Source organism: Mangifera indica, chromosome 2 (genome assembly GCF_011075055.1).
Source record: "Mangifera indica cultivar Alphonso chromosome 2, CATAS_Mindica_2.1, whole genome shotgun sequence".
NCBI classification, from domain to species: domain Eukaryota; kingdom Viridiplantae; phylum Streptophyta; class Magnoliopsida; order Sapindales; family Anacardiaceae; genus Mangifera; species Mangifera indica.
The window spans coordinates 22,048,128-22,072,129 of NC_058138.1; the positions used below are offsets into that span (position 1 = coordinate 22,048,128).

The 24,002-nt window shown below is 33.5% G+C and overlaps 5 protein-coding genes across 6 annotated transcripts; 3 read left to right on the forward strand and 2 right to left on the reverse strand.

Annotated features, from left to right (window-relative positions):
* Positions 1 to 155: 155 nt before the first annotated feature.
* LOC123207577 (bidirectional sugar transporter SWEET9) lies at positions 156 to 2,962 on the forward strand. The gene is made up of 6 exons (XM_044625061.1): positions 156 to 317; positions 414 to 450; positions 561 to 771; positions 875 to 1,036; positions 1,123 to 1,242; positions 2,573 to 2,962. The coding sequence occupies exons 1-6, from the start codon at positions 269 to 271 to the stop codon at positions 2,762 to 2,764; spliced, it is 771 nt and encodes a 256-aa protein (XP_044480996.1). The 5' UTR covers positions 156 to 268; the 3' UTR covers positions 2,765 to 2,962.
* Positions 2,963 to 3,590: 628 nt separating this feature from the next.
* Positions 3,591 to 6,735, reverse strand: LOC123208705 (probable serine/threonine-protein kinase PBL21). Its single transcript, XM_044626222.1, has 7 exons — positions 6,162 to 6,735; positions 6,054 to 6,077; positions 5,466 to 5,915; positions 5,253 to 5,368; positions 4,038 to 4,298; positions 3,759 to 3,959; positions 3,591 to 3,662 (listed from the first exon to the last, which is right to left on the reverse strand). The coding sequence occupies exons 1-7, from the start codon at positions 6,733 to 6,735 to the stop codon at positions 3,591 to 3,593; spliced, it is 1,698 nt and encodes a 565-aa protein (XP_044482157.1).
* A 5,027-nt stretch (positions 6,736 to 11,762) lies between these two features.
* LOC123209056 (violaxanthin de-epoxidase, chloroplastic) lies at positions 11,763 to 16,110 on the forward strand. Of its 2 annotated transcripts, none has more exons than XM_044626788.1 (6): positions 11,763 to 11,918; positions 12,629 to 12,936; positions 13,047 to 13,219; positions 14,146 to 14,242; positions 14,339 to 14,730; positions 15,443 to 16,110. In XM_044626788.1, the coding sequence occupies exons 2-6, from the start codon at positions 12,655 to 12,657 to the stop codon at positions 15,942 to 15,944; spliced, it is 1,446 nt and encodes a 481-aa protein (XP_044482723.1). In that variant the 5' UTR covers positions 11,763 to 11,918; positions 12,629 to 12,654; the 3' UTR covers positions 15,945 to 16,110. The 2 variants fall into 2 exon arrangements, with proteins under 2 accessions (XP_044482723.1, XP_044482724.1); XM_044626789.1 differs by having other exon boundaries at positions 11,769 to 11,918; positions 12,619 to 12,936.
* A 48-nt stretch (positions 16,111 to 16,158) lies between these two features.
* On the reverse strand, positions 16,159 to 17,749 carry LOC123209057 (syntaxin-related protein KNOLLE-like). Its single transcript, XM_044626790.1, has 2 exons — positions 17,576 to 17,749; positions 16,159 to 17,303 (listed from the first exon to the last, which is right to left on the reverse strand). Exon 2 carries the CDS (start codon positions 17,275 to 17,277, stop codon positions 16,333 to 16,335), a length of 945 nt encoding a protein of 314 aa, XP_044482725.1. The 5' UTR covers positions 17,278 to 17,303; positions 17,576 to 17,749; the 3' UTR covers positions 16,159 to 16,332.
* Positions 17,750 to 19,175: 1,426 nt separating this feature from the next.
* On the forward strand, positions 19,176 to 22,865 carry LOC123209445 (aquaporin SIP1-2-like). Its single transcript, XM_044627510.1, has 3 exons — positions 19,176 to 19,802; positions 20,459 to 20,731; positions 22,550 to 22,865. Exons 1-3 carry the CDS (start codon positions 19,506 to 19,508, stop codon positions 22,709 to 22,711), a joined length of 732 nt encoding a protein of 243 aa, XP_044483445.1. The 5' UTR covers positions 19,176 to 19,505; the 3' UTR covers positions 22,712 to 22,865.
* Positions 22,866 to 24,002: the final 1,137 nt, after the last annotated feature.

A 24,002-nucleotide genomic window follows, 5' to 3' on the forward strand; every position in this document is an offset into this window, starting at 1 on the left:
CTTTCAAGTTTAAAGCCATGCAAGGATTAATCTCCCTCTTTACAAAGCCAATGCTAGAATAAGCAATGAGAAACAAAACTAGCTAACCTTCTGAAACGGTAACCCACTCTTCTGTGCTTATATAAGTGAAGGTGTAGCAAAGAATTATCATTGCAATTAATTCGATCTCTCTATTCTGTGTATAAAAAAGAAGAGACACCACAGAAAGAGCTTATTAATTGATAGAGCTAGGCTTAGAATTCCCAAATTAACGTCTTTTGCTTCAACAATGATACACGTGACAAATCATGAACTGTCTTTCGTTTTTGGCCTCTTAGGTATGAACCTCAAAGCCTTAGCTTCTTTCTCTTTCACATGGGCTGCCCTTATTGTCAACTGATTATCCTTGTTCATTTCTTTTTGAATTTTCACAGGCAACATTGTATCGTTCGTGGCGTTCTTGTCGCCAATGTAAGTCCTTTGAACTGATTAAAGCTAGCAAATTTATTGTATACATGCACTTAATTAATCTCAGCCCAACTAATAAGAATCCATCAATCTCCCCGTCTTTCTTTTTTCAGCCCAACATTTCGTGATATCTACAAGAAGAAATCATCGGGGGGGTATCATTCTGTGCCTTACATAATTGCGCTTTGCAGTGCAACTTTATTATTGTACTACGGCAATCTCAAGCCTAATGGCCTTCTGATTATCAGCATCAACAGCTTGGGATGTGCTATTGAAATCTCTTACCTGATAGTTTATCTCATATATGCGCCAAGGAAGGAGAAGGTTCATCTTTAATTACCTAATAATTCATTAAGCTTATAGTTAAATAGATTTTAATATCTTCCACATTATACATGGTTTTGACACCTGAACATTTTACTTGCAGAGATTTACATTGTCGTTGATTCTATTGTTGAATGTTGGAGCCTATGGTACAGTGATTCTAGTCGCCCATTTTCTGCTAACGGGGCACAAGCGAATCGCTGCGGTTGGGTGGATATGTGCCGCCTATAACTTAGCAGAATTCGTGGCTCCTTTAAGCATCATTGTAAGTTCATCTTCCTTGAGCGTCATTTTATAAAGATCTTCAGCTTTCCTCATGCATGGATGCCTAAATTAAAGTTGATGTTGCAGAAAAAGGTTATTACAACAAAAAGTGTGGAGTTTATGCCAGTTTCTCTGTCATTTTCCCTTACACTCTGCGCCACCATGTGGTTCTTCTATGGATTTTTTATCAAGGATATATTCATTGCGGTAAGTAACCAATTTTCCATTGATGATCTAAAAGACTATATATTATTAAGTTATTTTCCCACCCATGATTTAGCAAAACTACAGTTCCCACTGACAAAAATTTTTAAAGTACAAACACCCACCCAAAAATCAACTTTATTAGAAAAAAAATGAATGGTAGAATGGCATAAACATTTTTTCCCTTTCCAAAATTTAAAAAAAAAAAACAATATCGTTATATAGATTATAACATCTTTGATCCAATAGTTCGGCCCATTATTAAGACATTGTCTACTCTGAACGTATAATCTATCATAGTTTTATTTCTGAGTTTTACAACTACAAACACCCACCTAAAACTCAATTTTGTTAGAAAAAAAAATGAATGGTTGAATGGCATAAACATTTTTTCCTGTTCCAAAATTAAAAAAAAAAATTGTCACATACATTGTAACATCTATGGTCCAATAGCTCGACCCTTTGGACATACACTCTATCATAATTTTGCTTATAGTCTTTATAACCCAAAATGCGTATTGATAGTTTAAAGAATTTACAAGCTATTTAACTACTCAAATCCTCCCACCCTTAACTAACTGATGTGGGATACACAACTAAAGTACAGATAGACTTAATATCTCTCCCTTGTTTTGTTGATCTCGTGCTTTACCTCACCATTATTTAAGAGGACACGTGGAGCCGCTCTAATATTATTTGTAACATCTCTAATTTAATAACTCTGTCTACTATCAAAATATTGTCTACTTTATACATATCTATCATGGTTTTACTTTTGAGTTTTACAACACAAAACGTATCTTGACAGTTTAAGAAACTTACAAACTATTTAACTAATCAAATTTTTTCATCCCTAACTAATATAGGATACACAAATAGAGTATAGACAAATCCAATATCTTTTTCGTGTTTTATCGATATGACATTTGTTTAAGAATATTACATAGATAACATGAACTTATTGAGAAATATGCAATTTCAAACACCAGCTTATACTTTCTTGGATGCAATTTGATTGGATTTATAAAGATCACACCTTATTGGTGTAATTTTAATCGTAAAATTCGATTAGATTGTTCACAACCACAATCAAGGTTATACGATAGTTTTATAGAAGTAAAATAATTAGGAATAATATAATCATTTTATCTTTCTGCCACTCTCAGGATCTTTTTCTATTAACAAAATTAAACTTTGAAGGAAATAAAGAATTGAAGAGGTGGGAATTGTAGTTTTCCAAACCTTGGGTGGTGAATTGTGATTTACTGTTAATTATTAATAGCATATAACATGTCAATCAGCCTTATGCATATTGTGGTTTTGGGTTGGTCAGGTTCCAAATGTGGTGGGAATTTCATCTGGAGTCACTCAAATAATTGTATACTTCTTATACCGTGGTTCTAACCAGAAGATTACTGAAGCCACCACCTCGGAGACACATGCAGCTCAACCTGAACAAACAGCAGAGGTGACGATAGTTGTTCAAAGCAAGTCGGTTGAATCAATTGAGAGCGATATTGTCTGATCAACTTTTGTGCTGATTTTCTCTTCCAAGAGTAAATGCTTGAGTTAAAGAGCCAGATAACTAGATTAATACTGACAAAATAATGAACCATGGATTCACCTTTTCCGAATGTATTGAACATCAGAATAGTAAATGTAGTAATATGATAAGCAAATGTAATTATCTTGATGATCTTATGAAGGGAAATATTAACATGTACGCAATTGTCTTCTCTTTCTATATCTTTGTTATGCAAGGGCAAAAAAAATTAATATTTCTCTTTTCCATTCTCTTTTCTCTCGCACTCTCAATAAACATAATACATGAAAATATAAACGTTTCCATTCTCCATAGTTGCGTAGATTTTAAGATCTAGAGTTTAGAGTTAACAAATTATTAAACCTTTATACACATATTTGATTTTTGTAAATGCATGAACACCACCAGAAAAATGAACACCGATGCCTTAATTGGCACCAGGTTACATTGCCCCTGATGAACTCATTTTGTTTTTCAGAAAAAGGATTTGGTATTGAAAAAGTTTATTGGATTTGTTCATGGAGTCTCATTAGAATCACCCAAACCATATAAGTTAGGGAAGACTAGAAGGGGTCTTGCCAGAGAATTTATTAAACATTTTGTGATAAAATTGGATAATAGGATATACATTTATTATCCCAAAAACATGTACATAATTAATTTATACAATATGCATGAACTACGACATGATTACTTCCGCAAACCACTCAATATTGAAAAAAATTAAAAATTTCCTCCTCTTTGATTGACATTCTTTGCTCGTCCCTTCCATCCTATCAATGCCAACAGGAACTTTCAACAACATCTCTCAGACTGAAACCACATCCAAGGATGATCTAGACGGGGGTGCCGCTGGTGAACTGATTTCCTTATTTGAACTCTGCACAATCCAAAAAGAAAAAAATTTGTCACCATCTTTAATTTAATAGATGGCTTGCATTGAACGTATATATATTTAACTATATATATATAGAACCATTTCAGCCATTGTGTTCTTCCAAGCCTTGTCAATCTCATCAAAAACATCGTCAATAGTTGGCCGGCCTTTGCTTGATTTGGCAACACACAGTACAGCAATTTGTAAGATGGACTCAAAGTCTGCCTTGTTGATTTTTCCATTCAGTCGTGGATCTTCAAGATCTGAAAGTGGGCGCTTTCCCAAGTTTACATCTCTTGCCTAGACAAAATTATTATAGAAATTCTGTCATTCGTGCTCTCTTTTTTATATATTGTTGATTAACAGAAATATATTTACCTTTCTTGTGAGCTGCTCTCTTGCATCTAGATCCAACTCAATGACCTTCTGTCCTGATAAAAGTTGGAGAGCAACAATGCCAAAACTATAAATGTCACTGGCACATGTTAGTTTTGCATTGCTCATGTATTCTGGATCCATGTACCCTATTGTTCCTCTAACATCTGTAAATACTTTGGTCTCTTCTATGCCTAGCATCTTGGCTAGTCCGAAATCGGATAGCTTCGGTTCCATGTCTTCAGTCAAAAGGATGTTCGTAAGCTATACACAAAGCAATTACATGTTAGAAAATTTTTTCCTATGAATTAACATTAATTATGATTTTGATTTAATAAAACTAAGTAATTGAATATTCAAATGACAGTTTAAAGATAAGTTTAATACACTTAGGGGATGTTTGATTTGGGTAATGTTTTATCACCAAAATAGAAAGATTATCTTGAAGATAGATTATTGGATATAAATGATTACTATATTTAATAAAATTTGATAGGTATAAATAATTATTGTGTTTGGTTAAAGGTAATAAAAGATTACTAGTAAATTATTTTACTTAAATGCCTTGAATATAATTATTTTTAAATATTTTTTATATTATTTGTCATATTAATTAAAAATAAATTTATTTTTATCTTAAAAAATTAATAAATAATAATATAATTATAATAAAATTAAGATTACATTGGTAATCTTTAAGTACCTAAGATGAATGTGATAATCAGATTACCATCTATATTACCTACCACATCAGCATTAGTAACAAAAGATTACTATAATATTTTATTATTGACAAACCAAACAATGAAATAAAAGATAGATTATCAAGATAATCTTAAAAAACCCAAACCAAACGCCCCTTTAAAGTCATTATCTGAGTGGACAATATTAGTATATTAGACCTTTGATGGAAATTAATTTATTATATATTAGTTAGATCTCACTTTGAAACTAAATATAATTTTATTAATTAAAAACTGTCATCCAAAAAATTTTCAAGAGCGAAAGTCAATAAATCAAATTCTAATAATTTTGGAAGCTCTATGAATTCAGATTACATATTAGTGTTTTATATATTCTTATAACTCTAAAGAATTTCAATTTTGTAACTTTTACCTAGATCCTATAAACTAGAATCAAATGATTTAATTTAGATTATGCATCATAAATCTTATCAGAGTGTTCCCATCAAATTCTTTGGTAGTAAAGTTATCATACCTTGATATCTCTATGGACAATGCAGCCATCCATATGACGGTGGAGATACCTGAGTGCAAGTGCGCAATATCTCAGGATTTTAACTCTTATTTCCCATGTTAAAACAGAGTCTTTTCCTATACAAGGGACAGGAGATAAGATGCATATCAATATTCATCTTGAGAAAGAAGTGCCAAAGCTGAAATTAATTAACAAGAGGTAAAGATAAATTACTTAGTAGATGCTGAGCAAGATTCCCAGATGAACAATATTCATACACAAGATACTGCTCGCCTCCTTCGACGCAGACACCGAAGAGGCAAACAAGGTTTGGGTGCCGTACTCTTGAAAGACCTTCAACTTCTCTTGTGAAGGAGTTAGTGGTATTGCTATGATTGATATGCTTGATGGCCACGACTTGTCCGCTTGGCAAAATGCCTTTGTAAACTTGGCCGGCACTGCCTCTTCCCAGGTACCTTTTTTCTGGGTAATAGCCGATGGCAGCGTCAATCTCAGCTTTCGAAAATCTGTAGAGACCTGGCCATGTAGTGGTGATCTCTTTGCTAGGCTTAAGTTTGCGCTTGCCCTTTCGCTTGCTCTTAACCACATATTTTATCAGTGCAAGGACGATCATCACTGTGATTGACGCTGTGAGGATCGCAATTATCACTTTCACCATAGAATCTGATAAACTAAATCATTTCTGTGAGTATGAAGCATAGAGTGAAGAGAAAAAACTAAATAGAAAACTAGTCTAGTATTTCCATGAACAAAAGAATTATTGACGCCAAGCCAACAAAATTGAGAAGTTTTTGCACGTACTTTTGAGCTTGAGGTAACCAGGATCTGTTGACAAACAAAAGAAAAAGGTCAAGTAGAACCCTAAAGTACATAAAAGTTCTTTTTGAAAAATCTGGATATGGTTCTTACCAAGGTCATCTAAAGACTCAAAACAGCCATATAATTTGCCAATAAAAGAGGAATCATTCCACTTAGAGGCTGCAATGGAAATAACAGCTGCTAATCCACACGAAGCTTTGGCATCAGCATCATGCTGATGATCCTTGGATTCCATCATAGCATCCCTTAGTGTTTTTATTGCTTGTGAGCAGTTTCCACATGCATCAAACGAAGAGTTTAAAAGAGAACACGAATCCAAAACATCCTGAAACTCACTCCTCTGTTGAACTGCTGAAACAGAGAACGTTGAGCATGTGGTATTGCCATTGTAAAATTTATCAAAGCCACAATAATGCAGGGACACCTGTGGTTGATTTCGAAAAGGGCCACCGCAGTTGTTCCACTGATTTTGCTCAAGAAAAATACTGGCGTCGGTTTGGTTACATGATCGTTGAGCTAAAGCCAAGGAGAACACAATGAGGGCATTTCTACAGCAATGAAGTGTGGAGATGCTGTCCCATTGGATTATTTTCCTTTGGGGAGCAATGCAGTAGCCAGATGGTTGATAAGGATAACTGAAGTCTAAGCCACAACCTGCATCCATTATATATACAAACTTCTCATGGCAAGTTAAACAATGACAGCAAAACCGAAAAATCAACTACAAAGATAGACCTGAGGATTGATCGTCTGGTGAAAGCAAAGAATACGAAGTTGAGTGGATGAAGAAAGCACTAAATATGCAGAACAAAGCAAGCAGCGATGGAGAATATCTTGATTTCATGTCCCCTTGTGACCTTTCTACCTGTCAATATTCAATAAAACACTCAACCCATATGGCACAGAAAGCTATTTTGCGAGGAAGAAAAGCAAAACTGCTGAAATTCTTCTAAGGTAACCATGAAACATGTATACTTATAGCTGATTGTTTCTTGCACTCATCGTTAAAAATTCGGATATTCTTGTTTAATCAGCTACCTTGGTGTGGTCACAGCTAGCTCCCTTTGTCTTGATATTGTCATGGCATTTTATCAACATATATATTTATATTGATTTTATTAAGTAAAAGTTGCTTAGTAGTTACCACCATTGCCATTGTTTATTAGTTACAGTTGATTCATCCTATAAATTCTTAAATCACATCGCCTCCAGTTTGTTGTTAATGAACAATATACATATTTTTTTAAGAGGAAGCTAGGAGTATCATTGGACATATATAGTCTTTTACTTGCTCTTTTCTTCCTTTTTTTAACATGGTGTAGAATCTGAATATCCATTCTGCAATTTCTTGATCTTTGACATTTTTCTTCTATGTGTTTCCCTTTCTTTAACATTTAGTGACAATTAACAAATATCCTTCGGTTTGGGACCGTAATTTTGTCCATTAATGTGCTCATTTGCTAACTAATCAGCCATTTTGCCATTACATTACAGTGCTAAAATCACAGTGAATGAATGTAAACAAGTATTCGTCATCTCGAAAGAGAAATTTCACAGACTAGAAACACAAAATATCTGAAAATGTGAGTGATATAAGTCGATTTGTGTAGTGTGAGTACAGTTTGTAAGTGTTGAAGATTAATTTGAAGATTTCTAAGTACATCTCATGTGACACAAGTTCATAAACACATTTCTAGGTGCATCTCATGTGACACAAGTTCAATGTTTGCACAACTTCAAGTTCAATATTCATAGCACAAGTTCATGTTTATACACGATTCATACACAAATTCAATATTAATAGTATAAGTTCAATGTTAAGTTATTAATGACTAATGTACAAGTTCAATGTTAGGTTCATATATTTAGAATTTTAATAGTCATCTTTGTACCAATAAATACCTTGGTGGTTGTGTATTTGAAGTATGAATGAAAATTATAAGTCTTCCTCTCAAATAATTCTCTCTCACACAAAGTCTATCCCTTATAAAGTTATCTTTCCTCTCTAACAATGTGATATCAGAGTTTCGTTCTTTTGAGCGATGACAAATAATAATGGAATCTACTCATTTCAATTTCCTTGTCTCACAAAAGAAAATTACGGAACTTAATGTCTACGCATAAAAGTTGTACTTGGCTCACAAGATGCATGAGATATTGTTGAGAAAGGTTATGTAAAACCTAAAAATGAAGCCAATTTACCACATAATGAGAAGGATGCTTTGGCGAAGATAAGAAAGAAGGATTAACAAGCTCTCACCCTCATCTATCAATGTTGGGATGATTCAATGTTCGTGAAGGTGGCCAATGCAACTACCTCAAAGGAAGCATGGGAGATTTTACAAAGTTCATTTCAATGAGTTGACAAAGTGAAAAGAGTAGGACTCTAATCATTATGAGGTGATTTTGAAGCTTTGCATATGAAGGATTCTAAATCAATTTTGGATTATTGTTAAAGGGTAAAGGTCATTGTAAGTCAAATGAAAAGGTATGACGATCAAATTGAAAATGTCCGTGTGGTAGAAAAGATTCTTCATTCCTTGACTCCAAAGTTTGATTATGTGGTTTATGTCATTGAAGAGTCCAAAGATTTAGACTCCTTGTCACTTGAACAATTAGAAGGCTATTTACAAGCTCATGAAGACAAAATTAAAAAGAGGGAAGATGAACCATTGGAGCAAACTCTAAAAGTGAAAGTTTCTTTGAAAGATGATAATGATGAGACTAACCACAAAGGACAAAGATGAGGATGAGACCGTGGTCGTGGTAGAGGAGGACGAGGTAGAGGTGATTATAACAACTTCACTAATGATGAAATAAGTCATCAATCGTATAGAGGTCGAGGAAGAGCAAGAGAAAGAGGAATAGGTAACAATTCTAGACCAAATGAAAAAAGGTATGATAAGTCTAAAGTTGAGTGTTACAACTATCATAATTTTGGTCATTATTCTTGGGAATATTATTTTGCAACAACTCATGTTAAGGAACAAGTGAATGTTGTTGATGACAAGCAAAAATTTGAGGAGTCTGCTTTGTTGCTAACACTCAAAGATGACAAACAAAAGAAGCAAAATGTTTGAAGGTAAATGTGAGAGATTCATCTGAAGAGGAGGTTTCCATCAAAAGATATAAAGAATTGCTTGTAGAGTTAAATCATGAGAGGCAAGCGCGACAAGTGGCAAAAAATTTAGTGTTAGAATTGAATAAGAAATTCAATTGGTTGAAGGTTATAATACACGAGTCAATCAAGAAGCGCAGTGAGTACGCAAGACTGAAAGACGAAACATTGTGTGAGAAGAATGAGGTTATAAGATTGAATGAGAAGTTATCACTGAAAATTATTGAAGCTAATAATGCCAAAGACCAGGTTTATGAGGAGTCTAATGTGAATCAACAATTTTTAATTAATGAAGTGCAGAAGCGCGATAACATGATAGAACACTTGCATAAGGCAAAGTTGGAATAACAACATAAAAGGCAGATTGATTTTTATAAGCTTGAGTGTGAACTTTATGTTATGACAAATGTCCTTGAGGAATATAGTAAGGCTTTGAAGGAGACCCATAAGGCATTTGTTGAGTATAGAGCACAGTGTCTGCAAACTAATGAACCACTTTACAAGGATATTATAGGTGGCAAAGGTTTAGTTTTAAGTATAATGAAATTGAATAAGCAACATATGAAACTAGAAGATGAGATGAAGGAAAAAAAAGAAGTAGAGCTTAAGTATAAAAAGACACGTGATCAAGTTGCGGACAATTTTACAAACCACTCAAGTTTGAAGATTTTCATCAATTACGAGCATATGTTAGAGTGAAGAAGAAAATTTCAAATTAAGGGTAAGTGTTGAAGATTAATTCGAAGATATCTAGGTGCATCTCATATGACATAAGTTCATGAATACATTTCTAGGTGTATTTCATGTGACATAAGTTCAATATTTGCACAACTTCAAGTTCAATATTCATAGCACAAGTTGATATTTATATATGATTCATACACAAGTTCAATGTTAGCAGTATAAGTTCAATGTTAAGTTATTAATGACTAATGTATAAGTTCAATGTTAAATTATTAATGACTAATATACAAGTTCAATGTTAGGTTCATATATTTAGGATTTTAAAAGTTATTCTTGTACCTATAAATACCCTAGTGATTCTATATTTGAAATATGAATGAAAATTATAAGTCTTCCTCTCAAATCATTCTCTCTCACGCAAAATTTCTTCCTTACAAAGTTACCCCTCCTCTCTAACAGTAAGTAAATAAATGTAAGAGCATTATGTGAATCTTACATTAGCAAAATACAAAAGAGATGTTAGACATGTTGTGCATCCCACATCACTTGAAAATACTAAAATGAAACTAATTAAATAGTTTGTGAGTTCTTTAAACTGTTAAGATGTATTTTGTATTGTAACACTCAAAAGCAAAATCATGATAGACTATATATCTAAATTGAACAATATCTTGGTCCTAGTTGATGTTACAAATAGTATTAAAGTCGTTCCACGTGTCAACTCCTTAAGCTTTACAATAATTCTAATATTATGTAAACATCATAATATAAAATTAAATGGACGAAAGATTTTTACATGGTTGGACTATAATCATAGCCTACATCCATGAAACCAAGTTTGGAGAATTTCAAATCCATTAACTCAAAAATGTTAATTACAGTAAAAAGTATTAGATAAAATAGAAACAACTCACAAATTCATTTAACTAAACCTTAAGTTCTAATGACAGGTTTTTACATAGATTTGAAAATGGTTTTAAGTATCTCATTTGTTTTTCTAAGTTTCGTGGTTAGAAAGAGAAGTTCAAAGACCCCTTTGAACACTAGAGCTTAAATCTCAGTTCAGCTTTGAAAGATTTAAATCTCTTTAATCTCTTCACAACAGGTTTTTACAATTTGTAGAAAATGACCACTTGCCAGTAAAATTCAACATCAATTAATAAGCAAAAACAAAGATAAAAAAGAACAACTTGAAGAACCAAAATATATTTAAAAGAAAAAACAATTATTCGAATTGAAAATCGAGTGAGAAGAGTGTGATTTTCATACACATTTGAGTCCTTTTTATGTTTGTCCTATTTGTAACCGAGCAAAAAGAATACCAAGTAATAGATGTATAAAAATAAAAATAATGTCAAGTTAAATTATAGGGTTTAATTTTTTTTTTTTAACTAGGCCCAAGTTCTCACTTTTACTTTTAAACTTGCGCTCGAATCGGTAATACTCTAATTTATCAAATTTAAACTCAAGCTCAAATGCTGTACCTACTTTATAAAATTAAATTGGAAACAAACAATGTTTGACTAAGCTTTTTTGCACCCTATATCCAATATACATATAGGCCGCCAATGATTTATCTTCTATGGTTTACATTACTCTAAAGTTGGAAAATTATAAGCACAAACACCACTTCCGAATTTCACAAAACTTTGTTATACAATTTATCCAAAATTTTGTAATTCGTACGTGTCTTTTATAATAATTTTTTTATATTATTATATAATTAGATAATTTTAAATTATTGATAAAAAAAATATATAATAATACGATAGTTTATTTATATGAATAATCAGATAAATGCTGAAAACTAACGTTGCTACTTTTATAAACTAAATAAATCACTTAGAATTACTAAATAAAGCCACAAAACGAAGGGGGAAGAATAACGAAAGAAGTAGAATGAATACGTAATAGGCCTTGTTTCCACACGATGACCCATCTCTTATCCAGCATGTTACATTGGCGCTATTTTCCTCTGTTCTATTCCAACTTGACGTCATTTGAAGCCAACGCTCTCTCAATTTTCATCTACTTTCCTTCCTCAGGTCAGCTTCTCTCTCTTCTCCGTGTCTTAAATCTTTTAAAGTTTTAACTTTTGTTGCCTTTTTCGTTGGAGGTTCTGAATGTTGTTTGCTGTTTTTGGTGACATAATCGATTAATTGTTCTCTCCTAATAACGCTCTAAAACCCCATTTTGTAATGAATAAAAAAATATGATGATTGAAGGAAGCAAAAATATACTACTTTCCAGATATTTTCTACTACTCTGTTTGCCACTTGCCAATGGCTTTGCTAATTTTTTTAGTATTTTTAATTTTTAGGTAGTGGGTTAGGCTCATTTTCGATTAATGAAACCCATCTTTTCCATACTTGTAGAAGGTTAACCTTTTGACAGCGATAAATTGCTTGAACTATAAGTTCGTTGCAGAATTTGAGCATTGATTGTCTGGTTCTGCATGCTTGTAGATATTAATGCTTTTCAGTATTGTGTGATAGAGAATGTCATATATGCCATGGTTTTGGTTCAAATTTGTTCATGAATTTTCAAGGGTTCTAAAGTATATTCATGGTTATATATATATGTATAATTGCAATATTGTTGAGTAATCTGGTATATCTTGGCTACCACAAAGCGTTTATAATGCTTTTTGGGTCATTTTGTTGAGTTATAAGTTGGGTTCTAGTTGAAAGAAGTGTTATCTGTTAAACTATGCTGAATTTGTCTTGGTTGATTATGACATCTAAGTGGCAATCAGGTTAAAATTAGAGCGCCCACAACATTATGGCATTTGCTACACATTCCATCTGTTTTCCCTATAAAGAAAGCATCAGTGAGCCATGTGGCAGATCTGGACTTACTATTAAAGAAAGATTTCTAAAGAAGAGGGTGGTCTATTTTTGTGGCGAAGCTGTGGTGAAAATTAGGTCTGGTAACAGAAAGTCGATATACTCCAAGTTTATAAGGTCTTATACCTATGACCTCAGCTCAAGATGTTCATATCTGCTCACAGGCAGAAGAGAGAGAGTTTCTTCAAAGTCAAGTACTAATACAAGAACAACTGAGGTTGTTCCTATATATTGTCTACTGCTGATCTCTTAGTCATTACTTCCTAATTGTGATGATTATTTTCCCATTCCTTTCCTTTGTACATTTTCTTGTTTCCTATTCTGTAGGCAAAAGAGGCATTTGAATTTATGGTACAAGCTCTGTCAAATACTCTGAATGAATGGAGCCAGTTACAATTGATGAAAGTTGCCAGTGTATTTGCGTGCATGTTTTTGCTCATTCCATCAGCTAGCGCTGTTGATGCTCTCAAAACATGTACTTGCTTATTGAGGGAGTGCAGGTACACCATCCTAAATGGCCAAGCTGCTTATGTATTTAGAAATTGGTGTCTCACCACTTAAATCTTCAACTTATAACAACATGATAAACTGATGGTACTACTGCACGTCAAGCATGATCTGCTTTTCAATTTCTAATCAAATTTTTTTTAAAGGAATTTATCTGATATAATTCACTCTTTTGTAGTTTAGTGAACATTTAGGATAAACCTCAGGGAATACTGAAGAGAAGTAGCATCTTAAGTTTACATTAAATCCTTATCTGGTTAGAACTTTGACCTGGGACTGCATAGACAAGCGTTAGTCATGAGGTTCTGCCCTTGTGGTACTCCAATTTCTGAGAGAATATCAGTTTCATTTTATTGACGGATTATAAATTCTCATGGGTTGAATCTGTTGGAATTTGGGAGTAAACTTCTTGATGGGGATTTCATCTTCAAGGGGTTGTGATAATTTTATTTTGTAAGATTTTATATAATAAAGTACCGACTCTTATTTAATGCAAAAAAAAACTGGCATATGAGCTTCTAAAGTTATCAGCATTTCATGGCAGAGCTAAACTGCCACTTCTCTGGAATATTTTACCTATCTTTCATTTTGACATCAAGGTTCTGCGGTTAGAAATTCTTCCTTTAATTTATTTTTATTGAACAATGCTGACCTTCTATTCATATTTTCCTCCCCCTTATATAAATGTATTATTGTGGCAGTGAAGTTGTTGGTTCTTTTCAATAATGATGGTAGGCTTTAATCCGTAGTTCAACCAAAATAAGTTTGAGAGCAAATATTCCTGGATCATTACTGTAACCATTGATTTTTGTTGTGGATTTTGCTCAATTTATGTAACCAACTTTATATGGGTATCCAGTATCCAAAAATAAGCATCTCCAGTTCCCATCAGACTAAATGGAATTTTTATCATTTCCAGGCTGGAACTTGCTAAGTGCATTGCTAACCCATCATGTGCTGCTGATATTGCTTGCCTACAGACCTGCAACAATAGGCCTGATGAGACAGAATGCCAGGTTGGTTCTTTAACTAGAAACCTTCATGTGCATCCATTTTAACCTAAGGGAGATTAAATGCTGGAATGATTATTATATTTCCTTGTGCTTTTGCAGATTAAATGTGGGGACCTGTTTGAAAATAGTGTTGTTGATGAATTCAATGAGTGTGCTGTCTCAAGAAAGAAGTGTGTTCCTAAGAAATCTGATGTAGGAGAATTTCCTGTGCCTGACCCTTCTGTTCTTGTTAAAAATTTTAACATGGCAGATTTCACTGGGAAGTGGTTTATTTCTAGCGGCTTAAATCCCTCCTTTGATACTTTTGACTGCCAATTGCATGAATTCCACACAGAATCCAATAAACTGGTTGGAAATCTATCTTGGAGAATACGAACCCCAGATGGTGGTTTTATCACTCGATCAACTATGCAGAGATTTTTTCAAGATCCAGTTCATCCTGGGATACTCTTTAATCATGATAATGAATATCTTCACTATCAAGATGACTGGTATATATTTGTTCTAAATCTTGCTTAAAATCTCCTTTGCTTGTAAGCAGTTACGTATGCACTATCAGTATTGCTGAGTGACATGTCAAAACTAAAATCCAATTTAATAAGCTTGAACATTGTTTATACTTGGCCTTGGAACTAATGAAACTACATACACAATTCCCAGTATGAATAATGTTAGTACCTGCTAAAGAATTCTCCATAAGCATGACATTCCTCTCATCAAAAATCTCTGCATTATTTGTGTGATCAATAATATTTACATTGTTCATTCATGTTGAACACAATAATCACTGGTTACTGTGTGCAGTATATTAGTCTATGGCATGTGGTAGTGTGACAGACTCTTTTTTTACTTTTGATGCCCCAAGCATCTTGACCATGCTAGACCATAGAACTAATAGCATCTGGACTGAAGTACTCCTAGCTCTTTCATTAATTACTCTGCAATAATTTACTCGTTTCTGATTGTTGCAACTAATTTCAATTGTATATGCAGATGAAACTAGTTCATGAAAAATATCATTGTAATTATTCATGCTACTCATCGTGACATCACTCATCAAATGCAGAGAATAACATATAATTAACCTGTTTATCCAGTGGAAATGGATATTTAATTTGCTTGGAAATTATCAATTTTTACATCAAACAAGCAATGGATAATTAGAATTTCTGATGAAAAGCTTATTGATATTTACAACTACAGGTATATATTGTCTTCCAAGATTGAGAATAGTCCAGATGACTATGCATTTGTGTACTATCGAGGCAGCAATGATGCATGGGACGGATATGGTGGTGCTGTAGTCTACACGAGAAGTTCAGTTTTGCCTGAAACCATTGTTCCTGAACTTGAAAAGGCGGCCAAAAGTGTAGGACGAGACTTTAACAAGTTTATCAAAACCAACAACACTTGTGGACCAGAGCCTCCCCTAGTGGAAAGACTGGAAAAAACAGTGGAAGAAGGGGAGAAAGCCATCATAAGAGAGGTCGAAGAGATAGAAGGTCAGGTAGAGAAGGTTGGGAAAGCTGAAATGACTTTGTTCCAGAGGTTAGCAGAAGGGTTCAAAGTGCTTCAACAAGATGAGGAAAACTTCTTAAGAGAACTAAATAAAGAAGAGAAGGATCTACTGAACCAGCTAGAAATGGAAGCAAACCAGGTAGAAAAACTCTTTGGACGCTCATTGCCTATTAGGAAGCTAAGATAGAGTTTAGCTAAGATAAAGTTGTACGGCTTTCATATTTTATTTCCAGTTTGCAGAAGATAATTTCTTTCTGGTTGCACTTCTTTTATTCATCACTAGTTGTTCAGCTATATATATTCACATTCTTTAAAATTTTTAATAAAGCTTTAAGAATTATGATTGGTTGGCATCTTTGTTCTCCAAAAAATGAGAGCAGAAGAAAGAAACAGATCAAGAATTATGAAAAAAATTATGATCAAGACATTGTATTCAAATTCCAATCAATAAGATAAAAAGTAAAAAAATATCAAGTCTCAGACAACCTAGTCCAAGTATAAGGACTTTGAGGCTTCCTTCAGCCAAGCCATAGCATTTAACAGGACATTAAATCCTCTGTAGAGCCTTACAAAATTCAAGAACTGCTAAAGCTGGTGGCAACAGGGATGATAGCCAATAGAATGATCAACAACAGAAGAATCAAACCCGCACACATCAACTTTCTGCTGCTCTTCTGGTAGTTCTTTGCAGTCTTGAGCTCTTTGGTACCATCCTTGACATAATCTGAAGCATTCATCACATGGTGCTGAATATCATCCATCTGCTCACCCTGTGCCTCCACCATTACAGCCATGTCCAAGAAGATCTGGTGCAGCTCCAACAAACTCTTCTCAATCTCTTTTGCCGCATCATGCCTGTCTTGAATCTCCACCACAGTCTCCAAAACTTTACCCCTCCCGTGCTCTTGTATTGCACGTGTCAAAAACTCCTCACCCCCATTACCACCATCAGAAATGATCTTCTCTATATCATCCTCATTTAGGTACTCTCCAGTCACAGTAAAATACCTTCTCCCAACTGTTTCTTTGTATTCAGCCATCATTTTCTGCCTCAGCCCTTGAAAGTCCATCATTAACTCCTTTAACTTCTTCCTTAGGCCATTAGTAACTGCAATCCTAGTCCTGTAAATCGGGGTTCCTTCTTTGCAGCCTGAGAGGCGCTTGTTAGCAGCATTGGCACAGTCCATGTCTTCAAGATGAGACCTAATTGTTCTGGCCCTTTTGAGCACTGTGACAATATTTTTGTTGATCTCATTGCGCAAAGACTTGAGAGCCTCAGGTTTGTGCAAGGACTTGCTTTGCTCATTGGCCTCTTGGAGTCTGTCCAATATTTCCTGGATTTCCCCCATTTCCTTCTTCACATTCTCAGCTTCTTCTAGGAAAAGATTGAGGTTCTGGTCCATAGTGTTTGCTGAGGATGTCATTTCGACATCATAATAAGGACCAGCTTCGAGATCTTTCATGGCCTCCTTCTTGAGGTCAACATAGCTCGTGAAAGACTTTGTCATTAGATCATTCATCTTTGCTAATTAGATCCTTCACCCTCCTGAAATGAACCAAGTACACAAAAATATAATAATAATTAGCTCTTCTATAACGTGAACTGCAAGACTAAAATTGATGAAATTAATTAAATAGGCACTGTATCCTCCCGACAGACACATCAATGAACAAAAACAATAATTGGGGTTTTGAAAATTCATGAAATTAAAGTCCAAATCGTAATTTGTCTTCGATACAAAAAAATTTCAAGTGACGTTGTTGAAAAGGAATCTCTTTTGTTCTTCTAAATTTAGAAATGGATGTGTTGCAGCATACCTTCGTCAATTAAGTGAAAAAGCAAGCAGCTGATGTTAAGGAGCCGAAAAAGGGAATTTGCTGATCAATAAGAGGAAGAAATCTCAGGTGGGGACTTGTAAAAGGCTTGAAACAATTCAAGCTCAGCTGGAGATTTATTTTGTTGACAAATTGATCTGAATGACAGGATTCTTAAATGGAAGAGAATCATAATAAATGAATAGGGATGAAAAGTAGCCGTTATAGCAAGCTTCCCAAGTCCCAACGGCTATATTTTCCAATGGCCGTTGGTGACTTATTTTTTTCAGTTTTTTTTTATTTCTTTTAAATAAAATGATTTTAGCTGCGATATATTTCGCCAAGTGGCACCAGTTCTCTACATCCGTTACTTCTTTTTACGAAAAACAAATCAAGCCAGTGGCTCACACGTGTCACTGATTTCGTCAACGTACTCAATTTCACAAATTTAAAAGAGGACAAACTAGTTATTTCCATTTTCTAAGAAAAGCCAAAGTTAATTTGATGATGGATTTTTTAAAGCGTTGAAGATAGAAAATGTCATATAAGCTCAAGTGGTAAATAGCCATATGTGTGATGATAAATCTAAAAATAATTTTCTCATACCTTAGAAATATAAATTTTTATTTTATATATATATAATATGAAATTTTAATTTAGTTGATATAATAATTATTAATTTGATTATTATATTTTAAATTTATCTATTTAATAAATACATATGAAATTTTTAATTAAAAAATAACATAACATTAGATTAGGAAAGGTAATTAACCAATAATCTTTATATAATACAGGATTTTAATCAAATCCCAAAGATTCCTAAAATTCAATGACAGAAAGAGGGTAAATCACATATTTTGCTCCTTAAATGTTGGCCTCCATAAAATCTATCTGGATCAGGGTTTTATATTGTGGAGTCCCGGTTTTTATCCAAGTTTACGAGCTTAACAAAATTAATTTTAATTAATTAAAATGATATTATTTTTATTAATACATATTAAAATGATATCATTTTGAATGTTTTTTACCTCAGTTATAGTACGTGACAAAATTAGCTCAAACCTAACTTGATATTATAGTTGAATTTAAGTTTAACTTTCTTCAAATAGAACTCAAACTTGTAAACTTGAAAAATTTAACTTAAATCAGTTCAAATGATATTATTTTTATTAATACATATCAAAACAATATCGTTTTGAATTATTTTAACTCAACTATAATATTTGTCAAGATCAACTCAAACCTCAACTTGATAACATTACCAAATTTGAGTTCAATTCCTTAAAACACGGAACCTAAGCTTGCAAACTTAAAAATTCAATTTGAATTAACTAAAATATAATCATTTTTATTAATACATATCAAAACAAAATCATTTTGATCAATTTTAAGGTCAACCTTAATACTTATCAAGAGCAACTCAAGACTGATCAGATATTATAACCAAATTCAAGTTTAACTCCCTTCAAACATAACTGAATTTAAACTAATTTAAAGAAAACTCGTCAATCGCAAGTTGGATTTTTTTCCAAGCCGAACCAAACTTGGCCTGACCCAACTGTTTCTATCAGTATCTACAGGATCTTCTCGTTTTTTATACCAAACCTCAATGACCAAATTGTTTGGATCTGATAGAAAGCTGAAAGCACAAAGCAAGCATGGAGAATGGTTGGTGAATGGTTACGGTGAAAGACGAGAGGGAGATAGACATAGAAATCACAACAACCCCAATCCTTACCAGACACCACCACGACCACTTCGTCAACTAAACTAAATTAAACCCATTCCAAATCTAATTCAAAGCTCGATTTTTTCATTTCACTTTCGAATAGTTCAGGTAAACCACACCGAAAACACCCACTATAAACTACTCTCAAGCTTCAACTTCTCTTCACTATAGTACCCACTCGAGCCTGAACAGACCGGAGCAATGGGTCCGATCAAGGCCTCTGCGGGCGATTTCCTGTTGACTTTCATGTGGGTGTTTTGTGCTTCGACGTTTGGTATTTTGACCACCGAGATAGCGACTCTTTTGGGTGTGCAAAACCTCGCTTGGCCCTCCATGTTAATCGTGACCTTCATTGTCTTTGTTTTCGTTTTCATTTTTAGTTATATTGGTGGTTTGCTTGGTGGGGCTAGCTTTAATCCCACTGGTACCGCCGCCTTTTACTCTGCCGGTGTCGGCGGTGATTCTCTGCTCTCTATGGCTCTCCGCTTCCCTGCCCAGGTTTTTATTTTTAACACATCTTTAGTTTTTGGTTCGTGGTTTTATGATTTAAGTCATATTGATAAGGAATTATGAATTCAAAGTTATCTTTTATTTTTTTGTAAAAAATATTATTTTAGTTGATAACTTTAGCTGAACTGCGATGTAAAATCGTCAGCGTCTTTGTGGTCTGTTTAAAAAAATTTTGAAGACAAAATCTTTTGATTGGATCTGCATTGCAGTAGTTTTCTGTTGACTCTTTTTGTTGAACTTTTCCTTTATATTCAAGAGTAGTTTAATTGGGTTTATAACTTTAGCTGAACTGTGATGTAATCATCATCCTCTTTGTGTTGTGTTTTAAAAAAAAAAAAAATTGAACACAGAATCTTTGATTGGATCTACATTGCAGTGGTTTTCTGTTGACTCTTTTTTTTGAACTTTTCATTTATATCAAGGAGTAGTTTTAATTGGGATTAGAACTAAAATTCTATTTGCCAAAAAGTTACTGCTGAAACTATCAAAGACCCTTTGGCTGGAAAAGGGTGTGTGAACTATGTAACAATCTCACTCTAAATGCCTAAAGATTTAGAAGAACCCATTTACTAAAACAGACTTAAAGTAATGCATAAGATATTAGACGAGTGTTGGATGTAAATATAAAGTTTTTATTTTGGCAGGCTGCCGGTGCTGTGGGTGGTGCAATGGCAATCCTGGAGGTGATCCCACCAAAGTACAAGCACAGGCTTGGAGGGCCTTCTTTGAAAGTTGATATGCATACTGGAGCCATTGCTGAGGGGCTGTTGACTTTTCTAATTACGTTTGCTGTGCTTGTAATTATTCTCAAGGGTCCTCGTAACAGTATTGTGAAGACATGGTTGATTGCTGTGGCAACTGTTGTGTTGGTCATGTCAGGTTCTACCTACACTGGGCCTGCCATGAATCCTGCCAATGTGAGTTGTCTAAATTTTTACTTCTGCCCTGGTTTTTCAATTTCAATAGTATAGATTTATCAAAATCATATAAATTCCAAATCTTATAAAAGTTAACCAGTTGAAGTATTGTCGTAAAGCTATAATGATATTACTTTTTGGTCATGTTGTAGTTTTGGTCATGAACAGCATATAATTTCATTAATTCACTAAATTAATAAAAAAATTGTCCACAACCATGGTACAACATATGGCTTTTGCTTTGTACATTGCCCTTATAAGGTGATGCAGCAACTAGATTGGATGGAAATGTTTGGATTTTGTTATTGTTGTTGCATCTTAATTGTTTTTGCACTACCTTAACATACTACTGATTCCATGCTTTGAGCATCACAACTTTGCTGAGGAAAGTATGTCCTTTACGACTTTTGTTCAATCTATTTCTTTGATTGCATTATATCTTTTTGTCTATTGAATGGACAAATTAACACATAAATCAGTTATTATATTGGAGATAGTGATTAAGAAGGAAATATATGCCCACTTTATCCAGGCAAACCATGCATCTTTGTTGTAACTATGATCGGAAAGGAAGCATAGCTCCTTTGCATCCAATTCGTGATAAATCATTGCAAATTTTTTCTTTACTTTCCATTTTGCTGCTGACTCAATTTCTTTGTTAGAAATTCCTTAATTCATCATACTATAAATTTCCCTGTAGCCAAAGAGAGTATACAAGTTTGTTGAACCCTCTGAATCCTCTTTTGAGCATGAAACTTCAGATCTCCTGCAGTTCTCATCTCTCATGGCATCCATGTTCCTGAATTACACACCTTCCCTAACCCCTGTATCACCAATTTCCTTCCTTCTCAATCAAGTCCATCAAACAGTTCCTTGTAATCAGTTTAAAGTAGATACACTAAAAGAAAACTGAAGTTGTTGAAAGTGCCTAACATCTTTTCTTGAGCACCTGTATTTGAACCTTTTTTATTTACTTCAAGTATATCTTTAATTAAAATTAACAAAAAGTGTTGAAGACTTCTTTTGCATAGAGCTAATCTTGATATACGTACTGTGCTGAGTTAATAGTCTAGGGATTTCATGTACAATTGGTAAAGATAAGTTAGTGATTGATGGTGTTCAATATGAATATTATGTGGTCATGGCAGCAGTGGTTTCCAGTGGTGATGAATATCGATATTAGGGTCAGTACTGATATTATGTGGGCATTTCCATTCCTGACTGCATTTTGTGTTGGAGACCCTTTTGTCAACTCTGATAGAATATTGTTCCTTCTGATCACTTAGTTATGCCAATTTAGATAGCTAAATCTTGCTGTAATCTGTTTCGCATTTTTTTTCATTTTTTGGCTGTGATGGAAGCGATCATGATGTTTCTGGCTCTATTGATGCACTTGGCTCATCTTCATTTATCAGAAAGCCAAGGATGAATAAAGATGTCAACTTTTACAAAGCCTTAAAAATAAGTTCTTCTGGATTTGTAAGCATTAGCAAAGCCAAGCTAAGCAGGGATCATGTAACATGCAGCGTTTCTTGTTTGAAAGGCATGAGGAAATCAAAAGTTAGAGAAAGACAGTATCTTTCTTGCTAAGCAGTTGTTATCGGCCTCATGAGATACAATCACATCTCTTATGTGACTTTCTCATGTTGCGGCAAAACGATGGATGCTGAAAGTGATGTATGGTCTTTTTGATCAAGAAGTGTAGAGGATCTTACTGCACTTAACATTGTGTCTTTAGGTTATCGCAATAGCCATATTGATTTGTATATATACGTTGCTCTAACAACCATGTGACTGAAACATATTGTGACTGTTTAGGCTTTTGGCTGGGCATACATAAACAAACGGCATGACACATGGGAGCAGTTTTATGTATACTGGATTTGTCCATTCATTGGAGCAATAGCCGCGGCATGGGTGTTCCGTTTCGTCTTCCCTCTACCATCTCCGCCATCTTCAAAGAAACAGAAAAAAAATTAAGGTGGCAACTATGTGTGTTTCTTCAGCATTAGATAAGCACAAGCTCGGCATTCATGTAATAAGATTATAAGAATATCTCATGTAGCTCTGAAACGCCACTCATTTTCAGTTGTCAATGATAAAATGACTTACTTTTCCTGTTTTATATATTCAATAATTGCTGCTTCTGCATTTTGTATCCTTCACTACTTTAAACGTTTTTCATTTTTAGCTTAAAAGGCTAAATTTTAGGAGTTGTCTTTAAGGTTAATGCACGTTAAGATCAAATAAGTCATTATCACCAAAGTTTTATCTATTGCTGGAAACAAATAAAAATGCTAGAGTGAATTCTATAAATTACAATAAACATAATTTAGCATACCTGACTTTAAGTTTACGATGAAATCCATTTGAACACAGAATGAGGTGTTGATGTGAGCTATTTTCATGATGTCATTTGTTCACATACTACATTCCTTTTGGAAGACATTCATTTTTCTGTTCCCTGTGCCCTTGGGAGAAGAAGAGGAGAGACTGCTTTTTTTGTGTTAGTCTCTTGGGATGACAGTTTTTGAACATTTAAATAATAGTTTAACTGTCATCTAATAACCTTCAACAATTGCGTTTTGACAGTTAAGTAAACTAAGTCGAATCAACCCATCATGGATGGACTTAGACCTAATATCTATCTATTTTTTTATTTATTTATGTAATGGAAAAATACATAATAAAACAACTCATTTTATTTATTAGAATATAGAAGGATAATTTATGGGAAATTAAAGTAATTGGCCATTTTGCCCTTTATTAAGCAAAAAATGCCCACTTTTCCTATTCCTAAGTAAAAATACTCACTTTTCAAATTTTTAAGCAAAAATGTCTAAATATTTTTTAAAATATCAAAATTATATAAACCTCTCATTTATATACATTTCTCATATCATTCAAACACTCACTCTCACTCTCATTGTCACTCAATATCAATTATTACAGGTTTGTTTGGAAGGAAAAAATTCGTATTTTTTAATTTGAGTCTAAAAAATCAATTTATGAGAAAAAAATATTTATACAAATTTTAACTCAAAACTTAATTTTATTTGTAAAATTTAATTCGTATATTATGTAAAAAAGACATTTAGATATTTGATAATAATTTAGGGGTTAAATAAAATGTTAAAAACCAAAAAATCGCTCGAAAATCTTAAAAGTACAAGTCGAAACACCCTAGATAATTATAGAGGTTAAATAAAATATCCTAAATTGTCAAAAATCAAAAAATCGATCAAAAATATGAAAAGTACAAGTTGAAATA

Coding starts and splice junctions, on each gene's coding strand:
- LOC123207577 (XM_044625061.1), top strand. CDS start 269: ATGATACACGTGACAAATCATGAACTGTCTTTCGTTTTTGGCCTCTTA. Junction 451..560: donor GTGGCGTTCTTGTCGCCAAT/GTAAGTCCTTTG, acceptor TTCTTTTTTCAG/CCCAACATTTCGTGATATCT. Junction 1,243..2,572: donor TCAAGGATATATTCATTGCG/GTAAGTAACCAA, acceptor TGGGTTGGTCAG/GTTCCAAATGTGGTGGGAAT.
- LOC123209057 (XM_044626790.1), bottom strand. CDS start 17,277: ATGAATGATCTAATGACAAAGTCTTTCACGAGCTATGTTGACCTCAAG.
- LOC123209445 (XM_044627510.1), top strand. CDS start 19,506: ATGGGTCCGATCAAGGCCTCTGCGGGCGATTTCCTGTTGACTTTCATG. Junction 19,803..20,458: donor CTCTCCGCTTCCCTGCCCAG/GTTTTTATTTTT, acceptor TTATTTTGGCAG/GCTGCCGGTGCTGTGGGTGG. Junction 20,732..22,549: donor CTGCCATGAATCCTGCCAAT/GTGAGTTGTCTA, acceptor GTGACTGTTTAG/GCTTTTGGCTGGGCATACAT.
- LOC123209056 (XM_044626788.1), top strand. CDS start 12,655: ATGGCATTTGCTACACATTCCATCTGTTTTCCCTATAAAGAAAGCATC. Junction 14,243..14,338: donor CTGATGAGACAGAATGCCAG/GTTGGTTCTTTA, acceptor GTGCTTTTGCAG/ATTAAATGTGGGGACCTGTT. Junction 14,731..15,442: donor CTTCACTATCAAGATGACTG/GTATATATTTGT, acceptor TTACAACTACAG/GTATATATTGTCTTCCAAGA.
- LOC123208705 (XM_044626222.1), bottom strand. CDS start 6,735: ATGGATGCAGGTTGTGGCTTAGACTTCAGTTATCCTTATCAACCATCT. Junction 6,078..6,161: donor TGAGTCTTTAGATGACCTTG/GTAAGAACCATA, acceptor GTTTGTCAACAG/ATCCTGGTTACCTCAAGCTC. Junction 5,916..6,053: donor TGGTTACCTCAAGCTCAAAA/GTACGTGCAAAA, acceptor TTAGTTTATCAG/ATTCTATGGTGAAAGTGATA.